A 12,706-nucleotide genomic window follows, 5' to 3' on the forward strand; every position below is an offset into this window, starting at 1 on the left:
AAAAACTACCGATAACGCTCCTATTTCAGGTGATACTTGAAATCGTCATCGAAAGGAGGGATTTCAGCGTTCCTAAGGTAAGAATGTTCTTTTTTCTATTAAAATGAGAGACAAGGTATTTTATTTTTCATTTCTTCTTTTTTCCGGTTTTCAACGTTCTCGATTACGGTAAAAAAATTCACAACTCAATCTGTTAAAAAAAAGGAATATATGTTAAATAATTTTTTGTTTCATATTGTCAACAGCTAAAGTAATTTAGAGACGGTGTCACGGTATTTTATATATATACCACATCCAGCAGTCGATTTGCAGTAATCATTTGCACAATCTCAAAGCGCAGTTTGATTTTAGTCTCTCTTTTTTGTAATTGAAATCAGTAAGTATTACTAAACAATTTTTATATATCGAGTTATTTTAAATTATCGAACATCATTCTGACGGACGACATTATAGACGAGATCAGTGATGAAATTATTCTCTGGTGCGCCTTTTGCAAACCTCCACGGATTTGTTCTGGCATTTTTGCGCAGGGTGGTATGCCATTACGACAGGTCAATGTTAAATGTTCTCCACAGTATATATATCATGAAAAAATACTCTGAAATATAGATACACTAGTATTTCATATATATCTCTATGCTTTATTAATAGTGTGTAGATATGGACACGCTTGAAGTGGAGATACACTCTAATATGGCAGCGACTTTTATATACTGCAGTGTCTATACATCGCTTCTATAGAAATGAAATGGTAGCTTGAGATAAGGTGTTTGTGGTGATGACAGCGTTAAAAACCAAAATATTATATGGCATTTTATTGACAAAAGAAATATCATGTTACTTTTAAGGCTATGAATTATAAATGTAGCAGTTGTCGGCTATAAGTTCTTATGCTCTCTTTGGTCGCTTGCTTCAAAAATTCATAAAGTTTAGCATAATTAGTATGATAAAGCGGAGAGGATATAAACTACGAAAGGCACTCTATGTTATAAATTTTCAGGTCACAGTACACAATTTATTTATTGTTCTAATAATTTTGTTTCAGTCATGCGGTCCTATCGGATTTTTTGGACATGTGTAATTGGCATGGTCCATGTAATGCTACCTTTTTCCTTTTCCTGTGACGTACCTGGCTGTTTTTGTTTCGAAGATTTTTTGAGCTGTCACAATCTGACGTCATTTCCGGCTAAATTTCCGAAAGATTTAAAAGACATACATTTCTATGACATCACGTTTGAGAAAATACCGACATATGCATTCCGTGATCTGACTGACTTGAAGACTTTTAAGGTATACCGAGGTTCTGTGGAGGTGATAGAAAGTTCTTCTTTCAATGGATTTCAAAGCTTACAAACAGTTTACTTCGATAATGTGTCGATAGGGGAGATTCAGGGACGAGCCTTCGGTAAACTGCGCAATATTTCGATAACATTCCTTTTATCGTCTATTCGCACCGTACGATCATATGCATTTGAAAACATCGGAAAAGCGAATAACCTTGTTTTTGCTAACCTGAAGATTGCAAATATAGAAAGCCATGCGTTCGAAAATATATCTGATGTTAAGTCAATTTCGTTTCGTATGTGTAACATCACATCTATGGCCCCTCGATCTTTTCACAACTTTGACAGGATTGGATCCTTTGGGTTTCACACTAACAATGTGGATTCTCTTGCGTGCGGTAATATCGACAGTGCTATCTCCGCCGCAACCAATCAACTTATGGTGTACTTTTTCAGCAACACGGCTTCTTGTAACTGTGATCTTACCTGGGTTATAAAAAACCCGACAATGACTCATGTATTGTCCTATTCTAATAAGTGTATTCTGCCGGGATCAAAAGGACATGTCAAAGTCAGCTTGGAAGATTTAACATTAGACGTGCTAAATTGTACCCAGCAAGACGCCACTTGTCCCGAAGACGAATCATCAACAGCAACAACGGAAGTGACATCACAAGCGATGTACACGTCTTCATCGACTATAGACATGGTGTTTTCGACATCGACAACTTCTGTATCAACGGACAGTAAACGAGACACTATGACAACCACTGCAGCCTCTGTAGCAGTCGAACCGGATCACATAATGACGAGTACCGTAATATCAACGGAAACCACAGCGCCCTCTAGATCTGTAACCACAGGAGACACACCGTCGCTGACCAGAAGCGAACATTCTTCACCATCCAATCACTTCTCCACATTCATATCAACCACACAGACCAATTCTAGTGTCACGACTCCTCCTACCATTACCAAGGTAACAACAATCACTCGCTCAGTGTCAAGGACATCAGCGATTCCATACCAAACGACGTCTTATATAGAAGCTCAGCACAGAGAGGCCAGCAGCGCCAACTTAGTCATGTGGTCTGTACTGACCTTGACCTTGACATTGACTTTAAATTGCTTATTGTGCCGAGCAATAACATCCGTTTCATTGTGAATATTGGTAGAAACATTAACATAATGTTTTAAATTTTTAAAAATGTCATTGACTTTTTAACATCGTATTAAATGATGAACGGGACGAAGAAAAGAGACAAGCATTCATCTGATATGCTTCCTCTGGGTGTCATATGATACGGATAAATCTGTATTTGTTTAGTGATAAACTTAGTCAGACCACACGACTAAGTTTATCACTTGACAGTGTATCCACCAGTCAGAAAAAACCATTTGACGTAGTCGTCAGTTCTATTCCCACAATATTGACGTCGTAATTGTCAGGTGCCTGCATATCATTTATAAAAAAAAACCTTACTTACTAAATGAAATAGGCATTGTTTTACAAATGTAAATATTTACACGATAAACTGTTACCTTATGAGGTTTACAGCTTATATGAAGCCAGTCCGTTGGAAAATAAAAAGAATGACGCCGTTAGAACGCCATGAATAATTATCTTCCGCCCGGATTGACTTCATATCAACTGTATATCCCATTGGTAACAGTTTATCGTTGTCAAACATGTATAAAAATCAAAACAAAAAAACAGGAATACGTCGTTTATGTTTGCTGACGTCAGCAAGTTCAAATCCTCGTGTCATCATAAATACCCATTGTATTGTGACATGGTGTAGTAGCAAATTTAATTTTATTACTGGTATTAAAGTTTTAACTCTCGCATTTGTTTTCAATAAAATAAGTACATTATTTTACAATATATTTTTTCGTTCGTTTTGAATGAAATTGTACATTGTTATTTCGTTACAACGTGCTGCAGCGCTCAGTCAGATTTACCGAAACAGTATGTCTGGTGCTTACGATACATCACGTTAGTTATTGAGGTTTTCATGTCGTGTCGTGGATTGATGCGATTTTCCGGATAGCATAACCACGGAAATTGTAAATGGCAATCAATCCTGTCAGTAAGTGACGACATTTTATTTGTAACGGATTCTTCACTTTAAATTTTAACTGAAAGGTCGACGTCTACATCAGCAGACGAAATTGGTAATCAAGTATGTTATGGCGATAATAGTGATTTTATGAAAAAATTACATGTTTGACAATAAAATTGGTATTTCAAAATTCGATAGCTTTGCAAACTTACTTATCTTTATGAAGGTCTTACTGAAGTCCATCGAATGTGTATTCAAACGCTTGACCAGATGGGCGTTCATAGTCCGATGTACTCCCATCTCATTTACATAGAAACAGGAATCTGATGATAAAATGGAAATATGACGTCATGCTGTTTGTTTATACTGTGTATTGTGTACATTTTTATTGTTTTAGCATGTCAGTTATATATCATTATTATTGATTTTTTTTAAAATTTAAATTAGAATTTAATGAAAATAAATAGATAGAATTAATAATCAATATAATATATAATGCTAAAATAAGAGAGAAACTAAATATTGAACACTTAACGTGTAATAATAAAAAACGACACTTTTTTTAAAATCGATCTGACAATTCGGTTTTAAAGAAAGACTGATTAGATAAGACAGAGCTTTTTAATTTTCTAAGGAAATCACTGTGTTCCAGTGTATTCAATGTACTTTTATACTAATCGTGTGGAGAATTAGTAATCATAGGCTTGATTGATATGTCAGTAGTACCTTATATACAAGTATATTCATTGTGTGGAACGTAACTACCATTTACAATTTATTTACTCCTGCAAATGTTGATGTCTTTATCATTTTTGTTATTGAGTATCATCTGTTATTTTGATATTGAAGGTTGTTAAGCTTCGCATATAGACAATTTTCTAATCTAATACTGACAAAATTTCTCAAACAATCGGGTTTGTGCACACTCCTTCAATACTAGCATTTGATGTCTTGTTTTTAATGGAATTCCTTTAATTCCGTGCAGGACTCCTCAACTGCTCTGTCAATGAAATAATATAAATACTATTTGCTGTAGTGTTATCCGACTAGATGAGACGGATTTACACGAAATTACATAAATTGTATATATGACTTTCTCTCCGTGTTGTTTTGTATTTAAACATGTCGTTTTGTTTTGTCATTATGTATTTTTGTCAAACTTTTTGTGGAAAGGGTTTAATATAAGTTGGAAAACTTGTGCCCAATCCCATTGAAATTGTTCAATTAATTAATTGTTTAAATGAATTTGAAGTACAAAACATGTATAGAAAAAATTATCATGACCACCGGTAGGTCTTAATACTGGGTAGTTAGGTATAGAATTCGCAAGACTGCTCATGATTTGTTCTGTTCATTTTTAAGTTCATAATTATGTCCATGTTTGTTCGTAAAATAGGTCCTGGTGGCTCAAAGGTTATCTAAGAGTTAACAACAGTGGTAAGTGAAAAAACTGAAGTTGTTTCTGTTGATAAAACAAAGCGCAGTTAAATGCAAAACTAACACTCAAAACATGTCACTCGAATCTACCATACTACAAAATGTACACCTATACAGTTTTTGTGTACTTTAGTTGTAAAATTATGTCCTTGCTTCAAATAAAACGTTACACACAAACCTTACCGTTTTGATGTCGTCATTTGATTTAGCTTTAATCTGGACTGTGAAAACATGTCCTAGTCAACTTATCCGGATTTGTGTACAAACTAATAACAAAAACGACCTAATTCCTTGGAGTTATTTCCCTTTGTGCCGTAAAATATGATCTAATTAGATGTCTCACTGCATATTATAACATTTACATAACATCTTAATAAAGAATGATTTCAATTTTCTTTTATTCATATCTGAATATTTCCATTGTCCCCTGATTATCTCTGACCCGCCTTTGAACAACCGGGACATGATGTTTGTATTGGAGGGGAGTTCTCTGACAATGTATATTGTATCATAACTCCTACCCAGTCTTCATGTCGCTTTTTTGGCAAGTAAATATGTTTAACTAACTGTTTACGCTGACGTCTATATCATCACTGAAGATTTCTATAAGAACTAAACAACAATCACATTTTTTATTCACTGTCCAGAATTCATCATGTCTATTTCTTAGATCATTTTAAAAGTTGCTAATTTTTGTACCTTTTATAAAATACAATGTATTTATTAATGATTTATTAATTCATCAACATTGATGAAAATTCAATGCCGTAGATAAGCGATAGCAATAATAAAAGTAATAGTAGACTTTATTTCAGGAGTATTTAAGAACTTGTTTAGCCGAGGCTAATCTTCTACAGGGTCCTCTTGTTAGTAAAGTTTTTACGACCAGGGATCAGACGAAATGCCACACATCTATATCTGGACTGTGTGTTATACATTGTTGATGAAACACGGCCACAACAGTCATATCTGTCTCCCTATGATGAGGATCCAAACACACAAACAGCCGAGGGAGGGCGCGATAAGCTGGCCTCACTCAGATCGAGTTTACGTAACTGTCTCCGTAGCCAGGTAAACCCATTATTTTATCGTGTACAAACCACACCTTGACGATAAATGAAATGTACCCTAATTGTTCGCTTGATAAATGCATTAGGAATTCAAACATATTTCATAAAGAATGTTGTATACTTTTTTTCTCATTTAAGAACGTTACATTACTTACTTGGATTAACCAAGGTTTACATGGGAGTGTCATCGATGAAGCAGAATACGCTTACTCTTTCGGAACACCTGGTCTTATTCTTCTTCTAACTGTAAAAGTTGAGAAAGCCTAGATTGAAATATTTTGAGTGTTAATTTTGGCTTTTCACGTTATTGTTTCATCAACAGCAACAAATTAATTTTTTCGCTTAACACTGGTTAACTCTAACCAACTTTTGAGGACCTGGGGCCAAGCTGAGGATTGAAGGTGTCCGACAAATCATCGACGATTCCTGTAGATACACTATCAGTGTTTAATTTGGATGCTGTTATAATACTTTTGTGTTTTTCGGATGTCTTTTAATATTATTTTGGTGTTTGTTGGCTGGATTTATCGCCAAGTCAACATCCAGAATAATTTTGGGTTGACTACAGCACTGATAAAATGCGAGAGGCTCGTCGCATGACATGCGCAGTAACTGGGGTAAAGTTTCTTGCTTATGGACATAACCGCTTCAGCACGTGGCTATCCGTTTCTCAGCTTCCGGAGAAACCCAAATCACTCCGAGGAGGGATAGTGGAACTAAGCACCTCGGATATTCGCCCGACTCGGGTAGCAGAGTCAAAGTCCTTGTGACTAATTTCTAGCGCCCCTCTGTTATTATCAAAGCGTTATTGTACAGAATGGTCACATCATAAAAATCTACCTTTCAACTACAAAACTACAATATATGACATAGTAGTTCACGAAACATGTTTGTATGGAGGTTTCATAAAATCTAAAATCACGTCCGGCATTGTTTTCCACGATGCAGTGATGTCGACTCGTTCGTTTCACAACAGTATAAACTTCCCTACCAGTTATCAATATTTCGCAAACCCGCGGAATTCAATGCAAACAAATACATGCAATTTTGTGTCTTGTCGTGACTGTTTTAATCCGTCCACGAAAATTTTCAGGACAGGTTGACGGTACAAACATTTAACAAAACATACAATGTTGTCGGTATTTATAAACTGCTGTTAAGTTAAGTGATGATAAACGTGCTATTGCCAGGATGTTTTCATTTTCGTTTTTATTAAATTGCAATCTAGCGACCCCAATGTCTAACAAACACTATTGATATCGACAGTACTGGTACAAACAGGTACCACAGACTTGTCGGGTAGGTCGATTTTAGACACATCTTGACGATTTGTAAACACACACGGTTCCCACGGATAGACATTCAACCATGCTCGATTGATGTATGTAAATTGTAAAGTAGGATTCATATCACGTGATTTGGAGATCGAAAGGGGAAGGTACAGAAATATTGAAAGAAATAACAAACTGTTATGTATTATGTAATGATCATGATATCTGAGACGAGTGCCATTTTGTAATTAAGTGTCCATTTAATGTAGATATTCGCTCGAAATTCATTAAGCCATTCTACGTCAATTGTCCAAACCTGTTTAAATATTTAAGAATTAAGCCATCGAGATAAATACACAAAGTTAGCGTCTAAAAGAAGAAAGGATAGGATAGATATAGGGGATAGAATAGATAAAGAATATAGAGTAGAAATAGGGGATAGAATAGAAATAGGAGTATAATAGATGTAGGGAGATAGAATAGATATAGGGGATAGAATAGATATAGGAGATAGAATAGATATAGGGAGATAGAATAGATATAGGAGATAGAATACATATAGGAGATAGAATAGATATAGGGAGATAGAATAGATATAGGGAGATAGAATAGATATAGGGGGATAGAACAGATATAGGGGATAGAATAGATATAGGAGATAGAATAGATATAGAGGATACAATAGATATAGGGGATAGAATTGATATATGGAGATAGAATAGATATAGGGAGATAGAATAGATATAAGGGATATAATAGATATAGGAGATAGAATAGATATAGGGAGATAGAATAGATATAGGGAGATAGAATAGATATAGAGGATAGAATAGATATAGGAGATATAATAGATATAGGACATAGAATAGATATAGGGGATAGAATAGATAAAGGGGACAAAACATATAAAGGGAGTGAAATAGATAAAGGAGTGGAATAGATAAAGGGGGTAAAATACATTTCATCTATATAACACTATCCAGTGTATGTTATTTGTGTGAATTATGTAACACTAATAATGAAATGAATGTGACGATGTATGTAATGTTTATTGTAAATGTGGTTTGTGTGTGCAGGATGTAAAGTTGTATGTATTAAATATGTTTGTGTTTGTTATGTTTAGCAATAAGCTGTGAAAAGCTAATAAATAAACTGAAACTTTTGTGTATTTTGTACAACCCCTGGAGACTGCTGACGGTGGGAACTGTGTGGTAACATGTAAGCCACATTTCCATTTATTGGAACAGAAGTGATAAATGCCCATGCTTCTCTGTGCATTTTATAGTAATGGTGACTTGTGCCCATGGATCATGATGTAAAAGTCATATGCAGTATTGATGTAGTTGTCCTTTGTATGAAGTCTGACCTTAAAACATGAGGCTGCTGGAGTGATAACATAGATTTGAGACAGAACCCGACACAACAGAAACAGAGCACAACATGACTAGACCCCACACAACGGAGACAGGACGCGACACAACAGAGACAGAACACAACATGACTGGCTGAGACAGGATCCGACACAACAGTGACAGAACACAACATGACCGGCTGAGACAGGATCCGACACAACAGAGATAGAACCTTATGACTGGACGAGACAGGATCCGACAATGGAGACACAAAATGACTGGCTGAGACAGGATCCGACAAAACAGTGACAGAACACAAGATGACCAGCCAAGACAGGACACAACACAAGGGAGACAGAACATAACATGACTGGATTAAACAGAACCTGACATAACCAGACGAGACAGAACCCAGTACAACCAGATGAAACAGAAAGCAATATGACTGGACAAGACAAAACCTGACACAACTGGACGAGACAATTTGCAACTTGAGTTGACGAGACAGAACACAACATGACTGGACAAGACATAATGCAACATGACCGGACGAGACAGAACACAAAACACCGACTTGATTTAATGTTGTTAGATTTGTGTATTTCAAATGCGAAAAAACAAACAATGGATCTCTTTTAGTTCACGCAAAAATTTATTTGATGTAATATCTACATACATAATTACATAATGCTTGTCCTGGACACATTATTCTGCTATAATTATGTATCTATATAAATCAGGAACTGTCTGCACTTTCCATAAAATGATTAAACAGATATTTCCTTGTTATTTCTCATTTTATAGAAATTGCAGACAGTTTCCACATTGTAGTTGAGAAAACTCAGCACTTCCCGGCTGAGGAAAGCTAAACAACAATATTGAAACAGACATCGCTCATTATTGTCAAGCTGAAGAACAATTGACTAAGTTCTTTCCAAATTATACATTGTAGAACTATGAAGATTGCTGTTGAAATATTCTTAATGTAGGGAAACGATACAGGTTTTCACAAATTGGACTAGAAACATGACTACAACTTTAGCAGTGTGTGACCTTTGACCTTACCTGAAGCTGATAAAACTAAAATGAAACATTGCACATTTAAAGTAAACTGAATAAAACTTATAAAAATATCTCAAATATAAACAAATTTCTTTAATAGATTTAATGTATCAACAAATACTGGAAAAGTATCTTCATTTTCTCTCAGTCTGTGGACACTGTAAAACCATTAATTTTTGTCTGGAATTTATTTTCCTTGATTTCGTATGTATTTACATGTCCTTTAATTTTCCTTTAATTTTCAAGTTTTTTTCAATTTACACAATCAAATGTCCACCGAAATAGCGATTTTTCAAAAACCACAAAAAATTAAGCCCTATAGAAAAATACATGATTTCACTGTAAGAAAATTAAATGAATTTTGTCCGTCCACTTCATGAAAGTAGTCAACAACCTGATACAATATAGATATATATAACAATAAAACAATATATGCAGGTATACCACAAAGCATGTACCTGATTTATCTGGCAATAAGCCCAAACCCAGTAATAAGCCCACCCATATATGTATCCGTTTAGTAGAATTATAGACAAATATTATTTCATTGTCCTTAATAAGCCCAACAACATATATTGATGTTTAGTAGAATTATAGACAAATATTATTTCATTGTCCTGTAATAAGCCCATCCCCTGACTTAGAATGTTGGTCCCTTCGTTCATTGTAGGGAAGATAGGGTACAAATAAAATCTCATCACTTTAATTACAAAAAAATAGTGCAGAATAACATTAAACCAAAATCATCTTATCCCCTCATAACAATTCATTTTACAACATTAGAATGATAATATATCATAGACAAACTCAGCCTACATCTTGTGGTCACAATTTAATTGTATAAAGAAAAGAGACAGTTTGGAGGAGGCAGAAAAATCTAGTACAAAGTATTGCGTAAGATTTCCCTATCTGATGTACAAGAAAAATATGGGATTTATCTGGATACATCAAGCTGGGTTTATTTTTTTTTCTGACAAACCAGTTGGTCAACATTTTAAACGTAATATTTCAGGTGTAAATCAGAATGGACCCACAGGTGTTAATTCAGTCCTAAACAGCTTCTGTGAAGGTTTGTCAGAATGCATAATGCTGAGAGAAGGTCTCAAGTCTGTCTTTATATCATTTATGATTTACACAGTCAATCATTTTTGTTCTTTATTCACTAATTTACACTTCTAAACATGAAAAATAATGTCACATATAAGTAAAACTATTGGGGCAATAAAAAAAACTCTTGAGTATATGTTTTTTGTTCGGTTCAAGTCTATAAACAGCAAAAATAAATATAAACAAAGATTAAAAAAATATATTCAGTATTTACACAAATATTATGTCATGAACACACTACTAAAATTAAACAGTGAATATTGTGATCTTTAACAAATGTAACAAGAATTTATAAACCAACCACAGGTCCAACGAGTCTGCATCACTAACCTTGTATTCAGTGTTTTTCACAAACAAATAAATGACTTTGACATTCAAAGTTGGTTTATATCAAATTTATTTAAACACTTGGAAACAAGCCTTCTTTCATCATCTTTGTTAATATTATCTGTCTAAAACTGAAATAAATTTTTGGCATGTTTTAAAATGTTGGACATTTTGGTCAATTCTTTATGCAAATGATGTCAAGTTATATCCCAGGAACTGACCTGCCTAAAATGATGACCTTTGACCTTTTGAGAAGGAAACTGATCAAAGGAAAAAATATAAAATAATATATTGGACATTGCACCTTGGCATTAGCTCACAAGGCCGTTTGAGCCAAGTAAGAGAAAGAAAATCCTTAATGGACAATTTCAAAAACAGCAACTCATTTCAATCAGTCATTGGCCAAGACAGCTATTCTGGTGTTGAATGAAATTTGACATCAAAAGTTTTCATGAATCGATTATATACTGAAAAACATCAAGGTAAAATCATTTGTTAAAATGATGTAAACATTTACATGTAAATATTGAACAAGAGGCCCAATGGACCTGCAGCACTCACCTGGTATATACAAATATGATAACCCTTCTTCCCAGCATGCTACTGGCCCAATATCATATCCTTGGACCAATTCTTAATTGAGAAGAAGTTGTTTAAAGATTTCAACCCATTTGACCGCTAAGAGCCTTGCAAATAGGTCAAGGTCATTCATTTGAATGAACGTAGTAGCCCTTCATCCCTGCATGCTACTGGCTCGATACCATGACCTTGGGCCTTTTGGATGTTGAGAAGAAGTCAAAATGTAAATTGTTTATGACGCACTACAGACAATGCACAACGCTGGACAAAAGATGATCGCAATACATAACTTGAGACTTCATCTCAGGTGAGCTAAAAAGTTGATACCGGATGCTAGAAAAATGCCGCACTATAGCATAAGCTCACTTGGCCTTTTGGTCCAGGTGAGCTAAAAAACATGAAAACTACCAGTGATAATGGTGTCAGTTTTGAAACATCTGAACTTCTATTGAGTGTTTAAATATATGCAAGATAAATGTAACTTTTTGAAATTATCTATCAATAATCACATAATCACCTATGTGTCAATGAATGAACAGAGTATTCATAACATTTCAGTATTAAGAAATCAAAGAAGTAATTGAAAACAATGGTGGCCAATAGTGGTCTTAAAGCTGTCATACATTAAATTGATTTTACATATTTTAATAATTTTGTATGCTAATTTCTTAAAACTTGATCAATAAACTCAAATTCAAGTAAAAATAGATTTTAAGTCAATTACAATCAACAAAGCTAAAAACAAAACAAAACAATAAAACGTTTTTATCACAGTCAGATATATGTCATTGTCACAACCAGGTATTTACATCAATTTGTTTATTATGATTTAAGAACACTGCAATTTTCAGTGCTAATTACCATCATAAGAAGTTTACAGTAAAATGAATGCCTGGACGTTTTGGGCCAGATGAACAGTTTGGTTTCTTTCTAGGGTTTATTTCCAATCAACAGCAAGGGTCATTTGGAGGAAAGGTTTCCTTGTAGTAGCTGGTAGCTTCCTGAGAAACACAAACTGGTAGGGAGGTGTGAACCATGCACCTTGCACCTAACCTAAATTTTTATCTTATAACCATGTCAGAGGTAAAGGTCAAACCCCAATCAATCTAACAAAATCAACATCTATTTCTCACATTTAAATCCTGAGCCAAAATG

At 34.5% G+C, this 12,706-nt stretch overlaps 1 protein-coding gene across 1 annotated transcript; it reads left to right on the forward strand.

Moving 5' to 3' along the window:
• Positions 1-1,047: 1,047 nt before the first annotated feature.
• Positions 1,048-2,448, forward strand: LOC132560864 (mucin-3A-like). Its single transcript, XM_060225568.1, has one exon. The coding sequence runs from the start codon at positions 1,048-1,050 to the stop codon at positions 2,446-2,448; it is 1,401 nt and encodes a 466-aa protein (XP_060081551.1).
• The last annotated feature ends 10,258 nt before the right edge of the window (positions 2,449-12,706 follow it).

Source organism: Ylistrum balloti, unplaced genomic scaffold (assembly GCF_031769215.1).
Source record: "Ylistrum balloti isolate Yb309-2 unplaced genomic scaffold, AGI_CSIRO_Ybal_v1 Utg371124, whole genome shotgun sequence".
Lineage (NCBI taxonomy): Eukaryota > Metazoa > Mollusca > Bivalvia > Pectinida > Pectinidae > Ylistrum > Ylistrum balloti.

Coding starts and splice junctions, on each gene's coding strand:
- LOC132560864 (XM_060225568.1), top strand. CDS start 1,048: ATGCGGTCCTATCGGATTTTTTGGACATGTGTAATTGGCATGGTCCAT.